The 22,485-nt window shown below is 46.8% G+C and overlaps 1 protein-coding gene across 11 annotated transcripts in view; it reads left to right on the forward strand.

Moving 5' to 3' along the window:
• PASK (PAS domain containing serine/threonine kinase) overlaps nucleotides 1-20,963 on the forward strand; it is a 51,855-nt gene extending 30,892 nt beyond the window's left edge. For 4 of the 11 annotated variants that reach the window (XM_084638380.1, XM_084638386.1, XM_084638384.1 and 1 more), the window contains 3 exons: nucleotides 3,837-3,970; nucleotides 17,824-17,970; nucleotides 18,799-20,963. In XM_084638380.1, coding sequence (XP_084494506.1) covers nucleotides 3,837-3,970; nucleotides 17,824-17,970; nucleotides 18,799-18,980 — 463 coding nt within the window. In that variant the 3' untranslated portion in view covers nucleotides 18,981-20,963. The other 7 variants (XM_084638387.1, XM_084638390.1, XM_084638385.1 and 4 more) reach the window with 6 other exon arrangements.
• Nucleotides 20,964-22,485: the final 1,522 nt, after the last annotated feature.

A 22,485-nucleotide genomic window follows, 5' to 3' on the forward strand; every position in this document is an offset into this window, starting at 1 on the left:
ATAGATTTTAAGTGATTATAAGTCAAAGCACAAGAAGTCAGATTTGGTCAAATGAAATAAAAGCATTCTAAGCTGATCTTAACACTTTCAGTGCCCTTACAAGCTTAGATGCTTCTCACCATAGGCTGGCTGGTTGCCCTTCAGCCAGACTCTCCCCTTTGATCAGCTCTTCAGTCGCTTGGTGGTGGTGTCTGTAGATGGAGGTGGAAGAGAGGAGGAGCATGGCAAACGTGTCTCTCTCTCTCTCTCTCTCTTTTATCATGTTCTTTCTTCCCTCTTGGCTTTGTGCTGCCCCCCCTTCAGAGTCAGGTGAGCATTACCTCATTGTAGTCCCAAACTGACCAAGGGAGGGGGAGTGACTCACTCGAGAGTCCAACTGACCCTTTGTTGTTGCCTAGGCCAGTGTCCTTTGTTCCTGTGAGGCTGGGCTGGGTTTGTCCCATACATGCCCTGATGAGGTGTGAACTGCCCCTCTGCTCCTGGAGAGTTTTGCCTTGCCTTGTTTTAAGCCATGAGGACACATTTTCAGCCTCATAACTTTATACATGAAATTACAACGTGTAACATTACTATAACAACAATGCTCAGGGCATCATAAGCCTTCCAGAGACACCCGACATGACAAACTTTGCACTGGATACCACACAATCATATTACAAGGATGAACATGGGAGTGCAGGGTGTTTCCTCAAGGTACAGAGTGTCTCCCACTTCTAGCCTTGTGTGAAGCAAGTTACCTTCCTTCCCAGATGGGATGTCAAGTGGTGGGACTCTCTCTTGGAAGAGGGTGTTTCAGAGTGATGTGTGGGGTGTCCACTGAGCTGTGTAACCTGTAGTTTGAAACTCTGGTTGGCAAGCCCTGGTCTACACTACAAACTTAAGTAGGTATAGTGACGTCACTCGGGTGTGGAATGAGCAATGCAGCTATACTGGCCAAACTTTTGGTGTTAGACAGCGCTATATTGACAGGAGGACTTATCCTATTGACATTGCTACTGCCTGATAAGGAAGTGGCGTACCTATGCTGACGAGAAAAGCTCTCCCACCAGCATAGGTAATGTCTTCACTGGGTAGTGGCACTGGTGCACCTGCAGTGCTGTAAGTGTAGTCAAGCCCTAATTTTGGCCTGGGTTCAGTAGTTAGTCTTGTCTTCATAAACTACTAGGGTTGAAAGAGACCTCAGGAGGTCATCTAGTCCAGTATCCTGCTCAAATCAAGACCAACACCAACTAAATCATCCCAGCCAAGGCTTTGTCAAGCCGGGCCTTAAAAACCTCTAAGAATGGCGATTCCACCACCTCCCTAGGTAACCCATTCCAGTGCTTCATCACCCTCCTAGTTAAATAGTTTTTCCTAATATCCAACCTGGACCTCCCCCACTGCAACTTGAGACCATTGCTTCTTGTTCTGTCATCTGCCACCACTGAGAACAGCCGAGTTCCATTCTCTTTGGAACCCCCCTTCAGGTAGTTGAAAGCAGCTATCAAATCCCCCCTCACTCTTCTCTTCTGCAGATTAAATAACCACAGTTCCCTCAGCCTCTCCTTGTAAGTCATGTGCCATAGCCTCCTAATCATTTTTGTTTTCCTCCACTGGACTCTCCAATTTGTCCACATCCCTTCTGTAGTGGGGGTGGGCCAAAACTGGATGCAGTATTCCAGGTGTGGACTCACCAGTGCTGAATAGAGGGGAATGATCACTTCCCTCGATTTGCTGGTAGTGCTACTAATATAGCCCAATATGCTGTTGGCCTTCTTGGCAACAAGGGCACACTGCTGACTCATATCCAGCTTCTTGTCCACTGTAATCCCCAGGTCCTTTTTTGCAGAACTGCATCTTAGTCCGTCAGTCCCCAGCCTGTAGCAGTGCATGGGATTCTTCCTTCCTAAGTGCAGGACTCTGCACTTGTCCTTGTTGAACCTCATCAGATTTCTTTTGGCCCAATCCTCCAATTTGTGTAGGTCACTCTGGACCCTATCCCTACCCTCCAGCATATCTACCTCTCTCCCCAGCTTAGTGTCATCTGTAAAATTGCTGAGGGTGCAATTAATCCCATCATCCAGATCATTGAACAAAACCGGCCCCAGGACTGACCCCTGGGGCACTCCGCTTGATACCAGCTGCCAACTAGATATCGAGCTCTTGATCACTACCCATTGAGCCCCATAATCTAGCCAGCTTTCTATCTGCCTTATAGTTCATTCATCCAATCCATACTTGCTGGCAAGAATACTGTGGGAGATCGTATCAAAAGTTTTGCTAAACTCAAGATATATCACATCCACCACTTTCCCCATATCTCCAGAGCCAGTTATCTCATCATAGAAGGCAATCAGGTTGGTCAGGCATGACTTGCCCTTGGTGAATTCATGTTGACTGTTCCTAATCACCTTCCTTTCCTCCAAGTGCTTCAAAATGAATTCCTTGAGGACCTGCTCCATGATTTTGCTGGGGACTGAAGTGAGGCTGACTGGTCTGTAATTCCGTGGGTTCTCTTTCTTCCCATTTTTAAATATGGGCACTAGTCTTCTGGTCACCAGTGCGACATTGACCCTAAAACAGCTTAATAGATTCATGGATATTAAGGTCAGAAGGGACCATTATGATCATCTAGTCTGACCTCCTGCACAACGCAGGCCACAGAATCTCACCCACCCACTCCTGCGATAAACCTCTCACCTATGTCTGAGCTATTGAAGTCCTCAAATCATGGCTTAAAGACTTCAAGGAGCAGAGAATCGTCCAGCAAGTGACCCGTGCCCCATGCTATAAGGTGAAAAACCTCCAGGGCCTCTTCCAATCTGCCCTGGAGGAAAATTCCTTCCCAACCCCCAATATGGTGATCAGCTGAACGCTGAGCATATGGGCAAGGTTCACTAGCCAGATACCCAGGAAAGAATTCTCTGTAGTAACTCAGATCCCACCCCATCTAACACCCCATCACAGGCCTTTGGGCCTGTTTACCATGAATATTTAAAGATAGTTAATAGCCAAAATCATGTTATCCCATTATACCGTCTCCTCCATAAACTTATCGAGTTTAATCTTGAAGCCAGATAGGTCTTTTGCCCCCACTGCTTCCCTTGGAAGGCTATTCCAAAACTTCGCTCCTCTGATGAGATATATGTTGTAGCTATACTAGCCTTCTTTGTTCAGGAAGGCTAGGTTCTGATTTCGCCTAGAGACTAGGTATAACAAGGTGGGTGTTCCTTTAGTGGCTGTTAATTCATGTTGCATAATTTGTTTGCAGTTTGGCATAATTTATTAGTTTCTGTTTAGGAGAGACCCAAGACTAAAATTATTGGAAGTGTTGTATTTGAGTTAAAATACAGAGCTGCATGAAGGAAGCTTGTGTGGTGGCTCCCAGTGATAAGTGCTCTCACTTTTGCTAGTTCTGACTTGTGAAACTGAATACCAAGTGTTGGGGGAATGAGGGTGGGAGAGGGCCAGGGATCATGTGCATGACGGTAGTGTATATTTTTCTGCTTAAGCATTTATATAGTTGTGTAGAACTCCTAAAATATTTGCATATTATCTTTCCTGCCTTTAAAATGAAATTCAGAACCACAAATTAGGGGGAGGGATAACTCAGTGGTTTGAGCATTGGCCTGCTAAACCCAGGTTGTGAGTTCAATCCTTGAGGGGGCCATTTAGGGATTTGGGGCAAAAATTGGGGATTGGTCCTGCTTTGAGCAGGGAGTTGGACTAGATGACCTCGTGAGGTCCCTTCCAACCCTGATATTCTATGATATACGCACATTATAAATGTGTGTTCTTTCATATATCTTAGTGTATTTGTACTTCGAGTTTATGCAGGCTTCTGTATTTTTGTGTAGGTACCAGGGACCAGAGCTGGAGATGTGGTCGCTTGGCATCACCCTTTATACCCTAGTATTTGGAGAGAATCCCTTCTGTGAATTAGAGGAGACCATGGAGGCTGTACTAAATCCTCCTTACACGGTGTCAGAAGGTGTGTTTTCATTTATTCATGCCATTCATTACCAATGGAACTGACCATAGTGGACGAGATTGCTCTAGAACAGTAGTTTTCAAACTGGGTTGTGACCCAGCACTGGGTCGTGGTGGCTCTGATCAGCACTGCTGACCAGGCCGTTAAAAGTCCTGTCAGCAGTGCTGCCCGGCTAAGGCAGGCTAGTGCCTGCTGGTTGCGACACCATGCTGCACCTCGGAAGCGGCCAGCTGCAGGTCTGGCTCCTAGGTGTGGGGGCCATGGGGCTCTGTGCCCTGCTCCTGCCCTGAGAACCAGCTCCACACTCCCATTGGCCAGAAAAAAAAGTTTGAAAACATTGCCCTAGAAAGAACCTTTGTGTAGCTGGAAGCGCACAGTGTATATAAATTTCTCCAGGTTTTGCTCTCTTCTTGGGAGTCTGTCTTACACATGCTCTCAGTTTATTAAACATCAGTTCTCATCTGAAAAAGGGCTATGACGTGTAAATCTGTATATTCACCTGCTTTAGGGAAAGTACTCTAGTTCTTTACACACACGGAAGTATCTGTGTACTACCTGTACTGGCAGTATTTCAAATTCCAGGTCTTCACTGTGGTGAGTTCACTTCTTCATTCATTATCCCAGACCACAGAGGAGTTAAAAACTGAGTGAACTGGAACAAATAATGTAATAGGAAATTTCAGCCTACTAGGTAAGTTTAAAGTCCAGTGATTACCAGTGGTCCTCAGGAGGCTTGAATGCAAACTCAGGCTTTGCTTTACTTAGAATCATAGAATATCAAAGTTGGAAGGGACCTCAGGAGGTCATCTAGTCCAACCCCCTGCTCAAAGCAGGATAAATCCGGAACTAAATCATCCCAGCCAGGGCTTTGTCACACCTGACCTTAAAAATCTCTGAGGAAGGAGATTCCACCACCTCCCTAGGTAACGCATTCCAGTGTTTCACCACCCTCCTAGTGAAATAGTTTTTCCTAATATCCAACCTAAACCTCCCACACGTCAACTTGAGACCATTACTCCTTGTTCTGTCATCTGGTACCACTGAGAACAGTCTAGATCCATCCTCTTTGGAACCCCCTTTCAGGTTGTTGAAAGCAGCTATCAAATCCCCCCTCATTCTTCTCTTCTGCAGACTAAACAATCCCAGTTCCCTCAACCTCTCCTCATAAGTCCATGTGTTCCAGACCCCTAATCATTTTTGTTGCCCTTCGCTGGACTCTCTCCAATTTTTCCACATCCTTGTTGTAGTGTGGGGCCCAAAACTGGACACAGCTCTCCAGATGAGGCCTCACCAATGCCGAATAGAGGGGAACGATCACGTCCCTCGATCTGCTGGCAGTGCTCTTACTTATACAGCCCAAAATGTCGTTAGCCTTCTTGGCAACAAGGGCACACTGTTGACTCATATCGAGCTTCTTGTCCACCGTAACCCCTAGGTCCTTTTCTACAGAACTGCTGCCTAGCCAGTCGGTCTCTAGTCTGTAGCAATGCGTGGGATTCTTCCTTCCTAAGTGCAGGACTCTGCACTTGTCCTTGTTGAACCTCATCAGATTTCTTTCGGCCCAATCCTCTAATTTGTCTAGGTCCCTCTGTGATGTTACTGACATAAGCTATGACCGTATAGATCGTTGTGGCAACCACTGCTATATATTTGCAGCAAATATTGTACAAAGGTTGTCATGTAAGGTGTCTGTGAAAAGGTTATAATTTGCTGGGTATGATTATCCTATCTGTATGGGTGTATCATTTTCATAGTTAAAGTTATGAATATTGGCTATGTACTTGTATATCAATGAATTTTGATTCTGAAGTAGCCTTGGCCCTGGTCTACACTACGAGTTTAGGTCGAATTTAGCAGCGTTAGATCGATTTTAAACCTTCACCTGTCCACATAACGAAGCCATTTACTTTGACTGAAAGGGCTCTAAAAATCGTTTTCTGTACTCCTCCCTCGACGAGGGGATTAGCGCTGAAATCGACCTTCCCGGGTCGCAATTTGATGGTATTGGCCTCCGGGAGCTATCCCAGAGTGCTCTGTTGTGACCGCTCTGGACAGCGCTCTCAACTCAGATGCACTGGCCAGGTAGACAGGAAAAGGCCCGCAAACTTTTGAATCTCATTTCCTGTTTGGCCAGCATGGCAAGCTGCAGGTGAGTGCAGATCTCATCAGCAGAGGTGACCATGATGGAGTCCCAGAATTGCAAAAGAGCTCCGTCATGGACCGAACGGGAGGTACGGGATCTGATCACTGTATGGGGAGAGGAATCTGTGCTATCAGAACTCCGTTCCAAAAGATGAAATGCCGAAATATTTGAAAAAATCTCAAAGGGCATGAAGGACAGAGGCTATAACAGGGACCCGCAGCAGTGCCTCATGAAACTTAAGGAGCTCAGGCAAGCCTACCAAAAAACCAGAGAGGCAAACGGCTGCTCTGGGTCAGAACCCCAGACATGCCGCTTCTATGATAAGCTGCATGCCATTCTTGGGGGTGCAGCCACCACTTCCCCAACCCTGTGCTTTGACTCTGTCAGTGGATTATCACGCAACAGGGATGTGCATTTTGCGGACGAGGAAGATGATAGCGCATGGCAAGCAAGCGGAGAAACCATTTTTCCCGAGAGCCAGGAACTGTTTCTCACCCTGGACCCGGAGCCGTTACCCCTCGAACCCACCCAAGGTGGACTCCCGGACACACCAGGTGGAGAAGGGACCTCTGGTGAGTGTACCTTTGTGAATATAATACATGCTTTAAAAGCAAGCATGTTTAATGATTGATTTGCGGCCAGTACAGCTACTGGAAAAGTTTGTTAACGTGTCTGGGGATGGCGTGGAAATCCTCTCAATGAAGCTGTCCTGGATGTACTCCCAAAGCCTTTGCAAAAGGTTTCTGGGGAGGGCAGCCTTATTGCGTCCTCCATAGTAGGACACTTTACCACACCAGGCCAGTAGCTCGTAGTCTGGGGGCATTGCAAAACAAAGCATGGCAGCATATGGTCCTGATGTTTGCTGGCATTCAAGCAACAGCTGTTCTTTATCTCTCTGTGTTGTCCTCAGGAGAGTGATATCATTCATGGTCACCTGGTTGAAATAGGGTAATTTTATTAAGAGGACATTCAGAGGTGGTCGTTCCTGCTGGGCTGTTTGCCTGTGGTTGAACAGAAATCTTCCCTGCTGTTAGCCACACGGTGTGGGGAGGGGTGAAGCGATCATCCCAGAGAATTGGGTGTGGTGGGGGGGAGGTGGGCTGTTTAGTTGGGTTGTGCTGCATGTTAACCCGAAAACCGCAGACCCTCCTTCTAAATTGCCAACCCATTTTAAATGGCCAACCCAACGTCTGTTTGGTATGGGAAATGAGGGCGCTGCTGTTTTGAAATCATTCCCAAATGTTATGAAGGTTAAAGAAGCCAAAAGACTGTGGCTTACCATGGCTACCTGCAAGCTGAATTCTGTTGCCTGCCAGCCCTGCGTGTGTGATCTCTCACACCAGACCAGCAGACCCTCAATATAAGAGGCAAAATGCGACCTTGTACCGAATGCACATGTGCTATGTAATGTTAACAGCAAGGTTCACCCTGAAAGAGTCTATCCATTGTTATCTAGAATGTCTTTTTAACTACTACTCTCCCTTTTTTTTCCTCCTGCAGCTGCAAATTGTTCTCTGAGCTCATGCAGTCCTCCCACACTGAAAGAGCCCAGCAGAATGCGAGGAGGCAGACAGTGGTAGAGTCCAGGACGGCACAATATGAATGCGAGGACAGGTGGCGGGTTGAAGATGACAGATGGTGTCAGCTTGCTGACAGAAGGCAGGAGTCAATGCTGAGGCTACTGGTGGATCAAAGTGATATGCTCTGGCGTATGGTTGAGGTGCAGGAAAGGCAGCATGAGCACAGACTGCTGCTACATCCCCTGTGTAACCAACCACCCTCCTCCCCAAGTTCCATAGCCTCCTCACCCAGACACCCAAAAACGTGGTGGGGGGGCCTCCAGGCACCCAACCACTCCACCCCGGAGGACTGCCCATGCAACAGAAAGCTGGCATTCAATAAGTTTTAAAGTGCAGTGTGGCCTTGTCCTTCCATCCTCCCTCACCCCTCCTGGACTACCTTGGCAGTTATCCCCCTATTTGTGTGATGAATTAATAAAGAATGCATGAATTTGAAGCAGCAATGACTTTATTGCCTCTGCAAGCGGTGATGGAAGGCCGGAGGGGAGGGTGGCTAGCTTACAGGGAAGTACAGTGAACCAAGGGGCAGAAGTTTTCATCAATGAGAAACAAACAGAACTTTCACACCGTAGCCTGGCCAGTCATGAAATTGGTTTTAAAAGCTTCTCTGATGCACACTGCGCGCTCCTGTACTCTTCTAACCACCCTGGTGCCTGGCTGCGCATAATCAGTGGCCAGGCGATTTGCCTCAACCTCTCACCCCACCATAAACGTCTCCCCCTTACTCTCACAGAGATTGTGGAGTGCACAGCAAGCAGTAATAACGATGGGAATATTGGTTTCGATGAGATCTGAACAAGTCAGTAAACTGGGCCAGCGCGCTTTTAAACATCCAAAGGTACGTTCTACCACCATTCTGCACTTGCTCAGCCTATAGTTGAATAGCTCCCGACTACTGTCCAGGGTGCCTGTGTATGGCTTCATGAGCCAAGCCATTAAGGGGTAGGCTGGGTTCCCAAGGATAACTATAGGCATTTCAACATCTCCAACAGTTATTTTCTGGTCTGGGAAGAAAGTCCCTTGCTGCAGCTGTTGAAACAGACCAGAGTTCCTGAAGATGCGAGCATCCTGTACCTTTCCCAGCCATCCCACGTTGATGTTGGTGAGACGTCCCTTGTGATCCACCAGTGCTTGCAGCACCATTGAAAAGTACCCCTTTCGGTTTATGTACTCGCTGCCTTGGTGCTCCAGTGCCAAGATAGGGATATGGGTTCCGTCTATGGCCCCACCACAGTTAGGGAATCCCATTGCAGCAAAGCCATCCACTATGACCTGCACGTTTCTCAGAGTCACTACCCTTGGTAGCAGCAGCTCAGTGATTGCGTTAGCTACTTGGATCACAGCAGCCCCCACAGTAGATTTGCCCACTCCAAATTGATTCCCGACTGACTGGTAGCTGTCTCGCATTGCAAGCTTCCAGAGGGCTATCACCAGTCACGTGTGAACTGGGAGGGCTGCTCTCATCTTGGTATTCGTGTGCTTCAGGGCAGGGGAAAGCAAGTCACAAAGTTCCATGAAAGTGCCCTTACGCATGCAAAAGTTTTACAGCCATTGGGAATCGTCCCAGACCCGCAACACTATGCGGTCCCACCAGTCTGTGCTTGTTTCCCAGGCCCAGAATTGGCGTTCCACAGCATGAACCTGCCCCATTACCACCAAGATGTCCACGTTGCTGGAGCTCGTACTTTGAGAGAAGTCTGTGTCCATGTCCTTATTACTCTCCTCACCGCTCTGCTGTTGCCTGCTCGCCTGCTTTTGCAGGTTCTGGTTCTTCATATACTGCTGGATAATGCGCGTGGTGTTTAGAATGGTCATAACTGCCGTGGTGATCTGAGCAGGCTCCATGCTTGCCATGGTATGGCGAGAGCAGAGTGGCAGTGGAAGCAGTGGGTGGATGATGATGCTGACAGCAATATGGCGCCCGCACAGAAAAAGGCATGAAACGATTGTTGGCCATTGCTTTCACGGAGGGAGGAGCACAGGGTAGGCTGGCAGCAGACAGTACAGTACGACTGCTAGCTGTCATAGTCTCCTGGGTGCTCACAGTGCTGCTGGCTGGGAGAGCAGCCTGATGCAGAGTGGCCCCCTCAAGGATTGAATTTACAACCCTGGTTTTAGCAGGCCAGTGCTCAAACCACAGAGCTATCCCTCTGCTGATATTCCAGGCAAGACTGAATCTCCATTAGACAAAACTTAAAGAAGAGAATGACCTGAGTCACTCCCATTTATGTCCAGGCGCCCCTGACAGATCTCACCAAGGTCTTCCAGGAGCACCCATGTCCGCCCAGGCTCCCCGACCGACCTCGCCAAGGCCAGCCAAGAGCACCCAGGAGACGACAAGGACAGATACCAGTCGTAATGCACCATCTGCTGCCACAAGGCATTTCAACATCTCCAAAGTTGCTGCTGTGTAGCAACGCAGTCCTGCGTCTGCCAGCACCCAGGAGACGTACGGTGATGGTGAGCTGAGCGGGCTCCATGCTCGCCGTGGTATGGCGTCTGCACGGGTAACCCAGGAAAAAAGTCGCGAAATGATAAACTGCTGTTGCTTTCATGGAGGGAAGGGGGGGTCTGACGACATGTACCCAGAACCACCCGCGACAATGTTTTTTGCCCCATCAGGCATTGGGATCTCAACGCAGAATTCCAATGGGCGGTGGAGACTGCGGGAACTGTGGGATAGCTACCCACAGTGCAACACTCCGGAAGTCAACACTAGCCTCTGTACTGTGGATACGCTCCGCTGACTTAATGGTCTTAAGTGGGGACATACACAATCGACTGTATAAAATCGATTTCTAAAAAATCAACTTCTATAAATTTGACCTAATTTCGTAGTGTAGACATAGCCTTGGTAAAGCATTTGGTCAGTGTCTTGAGAAAGGAATGTGCAAGTAAGTGCCTAATCAAGAAACACTTAACTGACAAAAAGAGAAGGAGTACTTGTGGCACCTTACAGACTAACAAATTTATTTGAGCATAAGCTTTCGTGAGCTACAGCTCACTTCATCGGATGCATTCAGTGGAACTTAACTGACAATGGATCTTGGAAGACTCCAATCCACATAAGCTGTCTTCCTGGGGACGTGCAAGGTAGCATGTAAGCAATGGCTGCCACCTGTAAAGAACTGAGTCATGCATGGACATGTGACTTGCCCATATGACTCCAAACTCCATTTTGCTGTAATTTTCCACAGTAATAACAAAGAGGTGTTCTTACACGTGGAAATGACTATAAAAGGCTGATGCCTCATCTCCATCTTGTCTTGAATCCTGCTTCATACCTCTGAAGGGTCTTTGCTACAAACTGAAGCTCTAAACAAAGGACTGAATGACCCATCCCAGCTGTGGATGTACTCCAGAGACTTGATTTGAATCTGCAGTTTATTTCATCACTGCTACAAGCCTGAACCAAGAACTTTGCCATTACTGTATGTAATTGATTCCATTTAACCAATTTTAGCTCTCATCTATATCTTTTTCCTATTATGAATAAACCTTTAGATTCTAAAGCAGTGGTCTCCAAACTTTTTGGATCGCACACCCCTAGAGCCAGCTCTAGGGAAGCAAAAAAAAAAGAGGAGCTGCTGCTGGCGTGCCGCCGAGGAATCAAAGGTCTAGGAGCGCTGCTGCCACCGTGCCAGCGGCACTCCTTCGGCGGCGCTCCTTCTGCCGAGCACCCCCAGGGATGGTCTTGCACACCCCACTTTGGAGACCACTGTTCTAAAGGATTGGCAACAACGTGATTTGTGGGTAAGATCTGATTTGTATATTGACGTGGGTTTGGGGCTTGGTTCTTTGGTATTGAGAGAACTTCTTCTCTTTTACTGGGATATTGGTTTTCATAACCATTTGTCCCCATAACGAGTGGCACTGGTGGTGATACTGGGAAACTGGAGTGTCTAAGGAAATTGCTTGTGTGACTTGTGGTTATCCAGTGGGGTAAAACCAAAGTCCTCTCTGTCTGGGTGGTTTTGTTTGCCTTGGTGTGCATAGAAACCCCAGCCTTGGGCTGTAACTGCCCTGTTTTAAGCAATTTGTCCTGAATTGGCACTCTCAGTTGGGTCCCATCAGAACCAGCATCGTTATACCCTCTGTATCCTATCCCTACAGTCCAGCATGTATCTATCACTCCTCCCAGTGTAGTGTCATCTGCAAACTTGCTGAGGGTGCAATCCACACCATCCTCCAGATCATTAATGAAGATATTGAACAAAACTGGCCCCAGGACCGACCCTTGGGGCACTCCACTTGATACCGGCTGCCAACTAGACTTGGAGCCATTGATCACTACCTGTTAAGCCTGACGATCTACCCAGCTTTCTATCCACCTTATAGTCCATTCATCCAGCCCATACTTCTTTAACTTGCTGGCAAGAATACTGTGGGAGACCATATCAAAACCTTTCCTAAATTCAAGGAATAACACATCCACTGCTTTCCCCTCATCCACAGAGCCAGTTATCTCATCATGGAAGGCAATTAAGTTAGTCAGGCATGACTTGCCCTTGGTGAATCCGTGCTGTTTCTGATCACTTTCCTCTCCTCTAAGTGCTTCAAAATTGATTCCTTTAGTACTGAGGTGAGGCTGACTGGCCTGTAGTTCCCAGGATCATCCTTCTTTCCCTTTTTAAAGATGGGCACTACATTAGCTTTTTTCTAGTCATCTGGGACTTCCCCGGATCGCCATGAGTTTTCAAAGATAATGGCCAATGGTTCTGCAATCACATCTGCCAACTCCTTTAGCACCCTCGGATACAGTGCATCCGACCCCATGGAGTTGTGCTCGTCCAGCTTTTCTAAATAGTCCCGAACCACTTCTTTCTTCACAGAGGGCTGGTCACCTCCTCCCCACACTGCGCTGCCCAGTGCAGTAGTGTGGGAGCTGACCTTGTTCGTTAAGACAGAGGCAAAAAAAGCATTGAGAACATTAGCTTTTTCCACATCCTCTGTAACTAGGTTGCCTCCCTCATTCAGTAAGGGGCCCACACTTTCCTTGACTTTCTTCTTGTTGCTAACATACCTGAAGAAACCCTTCTTATTACTCTTGACATCTCTTGCTAGCTGCAACTCCAGGTGTGATTTGGCCTTCCTGATTTCACTGCTGCATGCCTAAGCAATATTTTTATACTCTTCCCTGGTCATTTGTCCAATCTTCCACTTCTTGTCAGCTTCTTTTTTGTGTTTAAGATCAGCAAGGATTTCACTGTTAAGCCAAGCTGGACGCCTGCCATATTTACTATTCTTTCTATACATCGGGTTGGTTTGTCCCTGTAACCTCAATAAGGATTCTTTAAAATACAGCCAGCTCTCCTGGACTCCTTTCCCCCTCATGTTGTTCTCCCAGGGGATACTGCCCATCAGTTCCCCGAGGGAGTCAAAGTCTGCTTTTCTGAAGTCCAGGGTCTGTATTCTGCTGCTCTTCTTTCTTCCTTGTGTCAGGATCCTGAACTCGACCATCTCATGGTCACTGCCTCCCAGGTTCCCATCCACTTTTGCTTCCCCTAATTCTTCCCTTTTTGTGAGCAGCAGGTCAAGAAGAGCTGTGCCCCTTGTTGGTTCCTCCAGCACTTGCACCAGGAAATTGTCCCCTACACTTTCCAAAAACTTCCTGGATTGTCTGTGCACTGCTGTATTGCTCTCCCAGCAGATACTGGGGTGTTTGAAGTCCCCCATGAGAACCAGGGACTGTGATCTAGTAACTTTTGTTAGTTGCCTGAAGAAAGCCTCATCCCCCCTGGTCTGGTGGTCTATAGCAGGCTCCCACCACGACATCACCCTTGTTGCTCACACTTCTAAGCTTAATCCAGAGACTCTCAGGTTTTTCTGTAGTTTCGTACCTGAGCTCTGAGCAGTCATACTGTTCTCTTACATACAGTGCAACTCCCCCACCTTTTCTGCCCTGCCTGTCCTTCCTGAACAGTTTATATCCATCCATGATGGTACTCCAGTCATGTGAGTTATCCCACCAAGTCTGTTTTTCCAATCACATCATAATTCCTTGATTTAACCATTGCCAACCAGTATTGTTGGCTTAAGAGATCTTGCTGGTAACTTCCTCGCCTCAGTGGGGCCCTTAGGAATGTGGAGGGTGTTTGTTTGCATTTGTAGCTTCAGAATTTGTTTCATGATCTGGACTAAAAGAAAGATATTGTTCATCTTGCTTCCTGGTGGAGGTGTTGAAGAGAACAAACATGTGGTGGGTTGATGCATCTTTCATCAGCAACCTCTCTGTAGGTGATCTTAGGAGTCTTGTAGTCCCATAAAGAGCCTCTATAGCTTTGCAGTTAGGAATTTCTTGGTGTTTTCCCTAAGCCACTGGTATATGCCCTGGAAAGAAAACATAAGACCTCATTTAAGAATGTCTAGAAAAGGACTGGTCTTGGAGTGGGTGGGTGCCCACGAGGGGCACCAAAGTTATAAAAGGAATGGTGTCCAAAAAAAGTCTTCCATGCATAGTCTGTCTGTCTGTTTCTTTCTACCTCTTCCCCCCCCCCCCCCTCCCGGTGTCTTACCTCTTTTCAGTTTGCTATTTACACAATGTGAAAGGCTTAAATCATTCCCCAAGCCAAGCAAACACAGCCCTAAGTGAATGAAACAAGACAGAGAAATCCTGACAGTAAGGCAGAAGGGTTGGAGGGATCTGGGGTTACAATTTTACCTACTTATGGGTATTGAACCTAATTTACTAAGGGTATATCTACACTGACAGAGTTACAGCGCCGCTCAGAGAGCACTGAAGGGAAACCGCTCTTGTGTGTTCACACTGTTAACTGCCTGTGCAATAGCGTGTTCACAGTTGCGGTATTTGGAATGGTGCACTCTGGGCAGCTATCCCATAGAGCATCTCTTCCTCTTCTGCCGCTAAGAGTTGTGGGAAGGCAGATAGGGTCGTGGGGCATCCTGGGTCCTGTCCCAATGCCCTGTGATACATTGCTTCACATCCCAGCAATCCCTGTGCTTCCCTCCGCATTTGGCACCATCTTTCAACGGTTTGTGTACTGCGCGCTCTGCCTCTTTGGTCTGCAGGAATGGATCCCACACTGTTGACCGGTATGCTGCTCGCTCTGACTAACACGTCATGAGTGGCAGTGGAGTTATTCCTTAAACTACAAAGGCGAGGGGAGTGCAACGTTGATCTCGCCACGCATAGTAGCTGTGACACGAAATTGCTTGTGGCATTCACGGAGATACTGACCACAGTGGAACGCTGCTTTTGGGCTCGGGAAACAAGCACTGAGTGGTGGGATCACATTGTGATGCACATCTGGGATGACTAGCCATGGCTACAGAACTTTCAGATGAGGAAAGCCACATTCATGGGACTGTGTGGTGAGCTCGCCCCAGCCCTGTGGCGCAAGGACACACGAATGAGAGCTGCCTTGCAGTTGGAGAAGTATGTGGCGATTGCACTGTGGAAGCTGGCTACTCCAGACTCCTACCGACGGAGTGGGAAAGTCTAACCATTGGACTCGTGTTGATGGAAGTGTGCAGGGCCATTAATCGCATCCCGCTCCGAAAGACCATGACTCTGGGCAACGTGCGTGACATTCCAGATGGCTTTGCACAAATGGGCTTCCCTAACTGCGGAGGGGCGATAGATGGCACACACATTCCAACTCTGGCACCAGACCACCTAGCCACTGAGTACATTAATTGGAAGGGGTATTTCTCAATGGTTCTCCTGGTGCTTGTGGATCACCATGGGTGTTTCACAGACATTAACGGAAGCTGGGCTGGAAAGATGCATGATGCACACATCTTTCAGTGCACTGGCCTGTTCAGGAAGCTGCATTCAGGGACTTTCTTCCTGGACCAGAAGATCACCAGGGAGAAGTTGAAATGCCCATTGTGATCCTGGGAGACGCCCCGCCTACCTCTTAATGCCGTGGCTTATGAAGCCATACATGGGGCACCTTGACAGCTGTAAGGAGCAGTTCAACAACAGGCTGAGCAAGTGCAGAATGACTGTTGAGTGTGCTTTTGGCTGTTTAAAGGCCCGCTGGCGCTGTCTATATGGGAAGCTGGACCTGGCTGATGACAACATTTCTATGCTTATAGCCGCGTGGTGTACTCTCCATAATATTTGTGAAGGGAAGGATGAAAGCTTCACTCAAGGCTGTACTGCTGAGGCTCAGTGCCTGGAGGCTGAATTTGAACAGCCAGAAATCAGGGCTATTACAGGGGCGCAGCACAGGGCCATAAGGATCAGGGATGCCTTGAGGCAGCAATTTGAAGCTGAAAGCCACTAATATTTGTTGCTATGCTTGGGAGTGCAGTGCTTATAATGCTAGGAGGTGATTGTGATTGATGCAGACGATGCAATATGAAGGCTTAAGATAGTTGTCTGTTGCTTTGCAGGGCTCTGTTTCCTTTCAATTAATAGAATAAAGATTGCTTTCAAACTAATACAATTCTTTTGTCAAAAAACAACCACCAGAGGAGAGGTCAATCAAAAAAAACACATCAGCACTGAGGGGTGTCGGAGAAGGGAAGGTCACAGGAGAAGGTGGGGTCCTGGGATGGTTAAAGATTTTTGTATGTCCAGGGATCATAACCAACTTTCTCCTTTGGAGTACAGTGCAGCGGGTACTGTACTTTAGCAGGGCCAAACTGCAGGGGGATGGGTGCTGAGTGCAGTGGGTACTGGGAGTCCGTAGTGCTGGACTGTGATGAGGGAGGAATGGAATGCCGCGGGTACAGACTGGAGCCAGGAAGTTGATCAGAGTTGGCGGCATCTGGGGGACTCATGAGAGAGAGTTTTGTGACAGCAGCTGCAGGGGAGGGCAGGCGCGGAGCTGCTGGGTTTCCAGTGCTAGTATCACAGTACAGTACATGCCTGAAGCATGTCTGCTTGGCGCTCCATAATCTTTAAGAGCTGCTCCGTGGCTTCATTCTGATCTGCCGCGTTCTCCTTTTGGTCTCTCTTCTCGCTGTTCCGCAACTCCTTCAATTCCTGTTTTTTGTCCGCGGAGTGCATCATAACATCATGCAGAAAGCCCTCTTTAGTTTTTTGTGGCCTCTTTCTAATTCTGCTCAGCTGTTCAGCCAGCGATAAAGAGGGAGGCTGGGCTCCCAAGGTCATCTCTGTGAAGCCAAAACGCAACATTTTACAGAAGCAGTATTGTTTGCAACACACAGAACACTGATACAGTGATTTAAAACACAGCCACTATTCACATACCTGTCACTAATTGGCTGACTCCAGGCAAGCACACATGAGCCCAAAAAAACCCCCAAAATGGTGAGTAGCCTCAGGGGCAGGGTAAATCAGTGTTCCCGGACTCTACTGTATACTGGGCACATGGCTCTTCGGGAGAGTCAGCACTGTAGAGGGAGCCTGATAATCATTCCTGTCCCCACATTTTCCACAGGCTGTGTTCATTATGGAAGATATCTTGCTGCTGAGGCTGAGCAGGGAATCAAGGGAGGGTCTTCTCCAATCCTTATTGAGGTTGCAGGAAGAAACCATCCTGATGTGTAGAAAGAATAGTAAATATGGCAGGCGACCAGCTGTGCTTAGACACATTAGAGGATTGGGCCAAAAGAAATCTGAGGTTCAACAAGAACAAGTACAGAGTCCTGCACTTAGGACGGAAGAATCCCGTGCACTGCTACAGACTTCAGCGGTTTCCAAAATCAAATCCACTTACCATGGGCCTCCTTTCCTGTTCGTGCTTCTCCAAGATCTGACAGCTGTGACTGGCTAGCCTCCTCTGGGTAGAAAAGAGCTCCTAGAGGCATGCATCGCTGTCCTCCGAGTCATTCTCTGCCTCTGGTCCCCCTCCACATCCTCATCCAAGATTTCCTCCTACTGGCTTGGTCAACTGGTATGCGAGCCACAAAAGTATCCACAGTGGCTTTTGCAGTGGAGGTGGGGTCACTGCCAAGTATTTTAACAACAAAAAGTGCAGGTGTGGACAGCACTTTGTTGGCAGGAGAGCTCTCCTGCTGACAATGAGCGGCTACACTGCATGCTTTATAGTGGTAAGGCTTTAGCGGCACAGCTGTGCCACTCTAAGTTGCGCAGTGTAGACATCACCTAGGACAAAGACAAAGCCACACCTATTATTGTCTCTAACTTTATGTGTGTGTATATATATATATATATATTTTTTTTTTTTTCTCAGCTCTGATGGTTCTGGTGTCTGGGCTCCTGCAAGCTGCTCCAGAGCAGCGCACAACCCTGGAAAACCTAATAAAGGATCCTTGGGTGCTGCAGCCTGTGAACTTGGCTAATTATACGTGGGAAGAGGTGTATATCTCGGCCAGGCCAGGTAAGACATCATTCTGAAAATGACTCCTTTCCCCACCTCTCCCCAAAGTATCTTTTGAATAAGATTTTCAAGAGGAGGTGGAAATGTGAATAGGAGTTGTGTGGAAGTTACTCTTGTGATTGTCTCAAATATGGCTGCTGTTGATAGATGGACTTCTGCTAAACACTTGCCAGTGAAATCCTAAATGGTGCAGACTAGGTACAGTCATCATGTTAATGGAATCTTGGCTGGTGTAGAGAAGATAGTGTAGTGGGGAAGCTCATATAACTAGAATCATAGCTGGTATTAGTACAGCTCTAATAACTAGGCCATGTCAGTTGGCAGTGCTTTAAGATAGACCTTAGTTCTTACAGAGATTTGGCTCCTACCTGCTTCCTGACTGCAGATTAAGGCTTAGTTTCTGGAATCTGTGCATCTGTGTTTGAGATACATGTTCATAGGTGCCGATTTCATGGGTGCTCCAGGATTGGAGCATCCAAGGAAAAAAAAATAGTGGGTGTTCAGCACCCACCAGCTACAGCTGTTTGGCGGCTGGTGGCGAGGCTTGCTGGGAGGGCAGCGAGCGGGCAGAGGCCTCACGGAGAGGACAGAGGAGGGGGTGAAAAGAGGCAGAGTGGGGTGGGGCTTTGGGTGAGGGGAGGAGTGGGGGCAGGAAGAGGCGGAGCCTTGGGGAAGGGTGCAGTAGGGGTGTGTATTTAGGGCCGAGCAGGGGTAGAGCACCCCCAGGGAAAAGAAAAACTCATCACCTATGTACATGCTGGCTGATAAACAGTGTTTATGGCTCATCCCTAAATTCCTGTTCCACCCTTTGTTTTTCTTCCTCCTCAGAAAGCAATAATTTCAGAAATCACTGTATTGAGCACAGCCGCAGAGCCAGCCAACCAGCTCTTTGGTTGCAGAGTGAGCAGAGACTGAGCCATGATGCCTGTGACAGTGAGCTCATAGATCCCCAACTGGAAGGAACAGCCACTGCTTTGGAACAAGATCTGTTGGCCTATCTTCAGTGTTAGGACTGACATGCGGAGGACGCATATTGCAGATTTCCCCACCTGCTGGAGAACAGCTCCCTAGTCATCATCTGGACAGCAATTACTGTCCTCCCAAGAACTAAAAGAAGCTTCACATTAAGCACTTCTGTTTTAACAGACAGATCAACCTTAGGTACTAGAAGACAGGAGTTGCTCACTGTTGAGAGAAATCTCTCCGCTGGTACACCATTGCTTCATGTGCTTACTGTAACAGAGGCCTTTGATATGAAGGGGTTTGATAGTCACGTGAAAGAGCCAATCTTTGACTTCAGGCTGATCCATTCTAGACTCTTAAATGCAGAAGCTTTTCACTTTCTCCAGATGAGCTTTTCTGGATATCCCTAGCACTGATTGGATCCAAATGTGCCTTTCTTTTCTTACTGTCCTTGAGCCATCAGCACTTCATCTGGACAGGTCCTGTGAGCCTGAGACGTCTATCGTGTTAATGAAACAGAATCCAGCAGTACACTTACCCATCTGACTTTAGGATTTGTCTTCCTAGTGTAAAATTGAGTTCTATTCAGGAGACCACCACACACTCAGATACAGTTTCTGGTCTGGCCCAAACCTCTGCTTATCTGAAACTGCAACTCTCCCACCAGTAGCTGTTTGGAAGTAAAATTAGCTCAGGCCAGGAGACTGCAGGGCATGCGCTCTTCCCAAGAGTTGGGACTCTGGTTGAAATCCTATTCTTGTGAATGAGGCTTGGCACAGTGGTTGCGGATGAGCCTTCCTGCAGCAATTGTTAGAATGTGGTTTGAGGCAAGCATTCTCTTGCAAATGGAAAGACTACTTTTGCTACTATCTGTTGCTTAGCTCATTCACGTCTAGAATCTGGAGTCCTAATGTTTGCTGATTGAAGCTGAGGATGGAAAGTACCCCAGTTGATCATCATCCTCTGTCGCTGTAATGGCAGTGGGAAGCTGAGTCAGCCCCTTTTTCAAGGGGCTTGGATTTTGACAGAATCCATACAGTGGAAAACCCCAGTGTGGTCAGTTGGTTTTGACTTTGTTTCTCTGTTTAATAGCACTTGGTTCAGGAATATGAGCGTGTGGTGGTGCTTTTCTCTCGACAGAAAGACTGAGATGTCAAGCTTAGAAATTGACTTACTTGGTTTGTAGTTCTCTTGTAAATCTTGGTTTAAGGATTTCAGAAATGCAGCTTGGTTTGTCAAGTGATCCATGCTGCATCACAAAATCAAATCAAGCCTGAATGCTTGTTTATTGCTCTGTAAACAAGGTGGTGGGTGCACACGCTGAAAAGAGATTTAATGAATGGCTTTGTCTAGGGCAAATGGCACGGGGGCCTCCATAATATAGCTCCATCAGTCGAGTCTTTTACTGAACTAGACTTTTTTCTTAATTCTCTTTTAATTTTTTGTCTAGGCCTAGGTCACACTTCCTCAGAGTGACCTCCCAGATTTTGGCTGTGCTGCAAAATCTCACTTATACCTTCTCCCCTCCATCCTCCCAGGAGCTGTCATTCTGTAGATAAAAGAGCGAGAGAGAGTATTTAAAGGACCTGATTTTAGTGCACTGTGTGTGGAATTGGATACAAAAGCCCAGGGCAGTAACAGGATTTATACATCTAAATACGTATTTGTAGATGCTGTATTGCAGTACATAATTCCAGTGTTATGGGACTGGCTTGCTCACTGAACTCTGTATAGCTGCCCTCACTAATAGATGTTTCATGTATGATGCTGCAGGTTTGAACGATTCTGGACACGTGCGCACACAAGATGTGCACACAAATGAAAGGTACAAGAGAAACCTCACTTGAACCTTGTTTTCCTGTAGCAAAATCACTCTGTTTACACTGACTGCAGCTGTATCTAAAAGGTTTCTTCAGGAAAATCCTATAGCCAATGTGTGTCTCTTAATCTACTGAGTGGATTACATTTTAAAATGTAAAGTGAAGAAATTTTAACACCCTGTTTAGTTTTTTGCAATATATTTTTATTTGCTATGTTTTTATCCAAATTGTGCTGTTTCACTGTTTCCTAAAAGTGAACAGAATAAACATTTTAGTTCTTAAAGTATCTCTTTGGTTGTGTCTTTCACTTGTGTTGCTGTGTGAACTGTTGACTTACGATGAAAGGCTTGTTTCCTTTAAAAATAAATAAATAAAGATAGATATAGATATAGATATAGATATATATATAGAGAGAGAAAAATATATATATATATATCTATATATATAAAATTAAGCCTGGTCTTCTCTTTCCTCTTTTTGCCAGAGGACTCCACTGGCTCCTCACTTGGAAGCTTTTAGCCCTTAATTTGTAGGGACCCGAGATGTTAAATTTAAGGTTTGGGATTTTTTTCTTCCTTCTAACAGAGAGCCTGGTTTTAACCAAAATACAAATGTTGAAACATGCAGAATAAAAATTACTTCCCCTCTCAATTCAACCATAATTCCACTTGGTATCTGTGATGTCATAAACTTAATAGTTCTCTAGTCATCCATAGACTCTGCCAGGAAAAACTGGGTAGGATAGATCTGAATTTCTAGATTTATAATCTTTTTTCCAAGACTACCTAAAAGGTTAAAGAAACAAAAAGCTCTCAGTTCCAGTTGTCATCTTTGTCATGTGTGACTTTGTTCTGTGCACTCTGAACTGCTCAGAAGTCCACAAATAAGAGGGTTTAACTTTTAGCCTGAGTACTATACTGAGGTTGGACTGCCTTTGGTTCAGAAACCCTCATTAGGGAACATTCAACTTGGCCATTCAAACGAGGCTATGTGTAATGTGGCTACTATGTTTATAGATATTGGTCACATATTAATATTGCTGCATTGATTTCTGATGACCCTCATAAAAGATGTTATACTCTGGCTCAGATATACCCTCAGTACTGGCCAGGCCAGACTCATGAAGAATTTCTGGCCATGCTTACTTATTGTTTCCTGTAGTTTCCTTTGCAGGTCAAATTTAACAAAGAGCTGAAAAAACTCTGCAAAGCTCCACTTGATGTTCAATTGCTGCTTGAAAGAGGAAAGTCCAAAAGTTATGGAAAAAGAGTAAGTTGTGCATGAATGAGGAGGGTGCGGTGTAGTGTATGTGTAGCCATGTACTATGCAAAGTCAGCTATGAGGATAGTAGAAAAGCAGCTGTGTTGGAGCTGAAAAATGGAAGAGTTAGAGCTAAGACCATCTATGGCCATACCACTTTGAATGTCCCTGATCTTGTCTGGTCTCAGAAGTCAAGCAGGATTGGGCCTGGTTGGTATTTGGATGGGAGATTGCCTAGGAATACTGGATGGGTAGGCTTTTGCCCTCACTTTCATAAACTGCATGCACAGCCACCTCTCAATCCTATTTTTCTACCTCCCAAGCTGTTTGGATGTTTTCCCTGTCTCCTCTGATTTCCAGTTGAAAGCATCTGCCAACCTGCATACAGAGCTGGCAATCACACCTGCTTCCAGATGGCAGTGCCTTGTCGAAGAGAACACGACAATTCCTCTCTTCTGATTCCCTGTAGATC

Source organism: Lepidochelys olivacea (assembly GCF_965140295.1).
Source record: "Lepidochelys olivacea isolate rLepOli2 genome assembly, chromosome: 9".
Taxonomy (NCBI): Eukaryota; Metazoa; Chordata; order Testudines; family Cheloniidae; genus Lepidochelys; species Lepidochelys olivacea.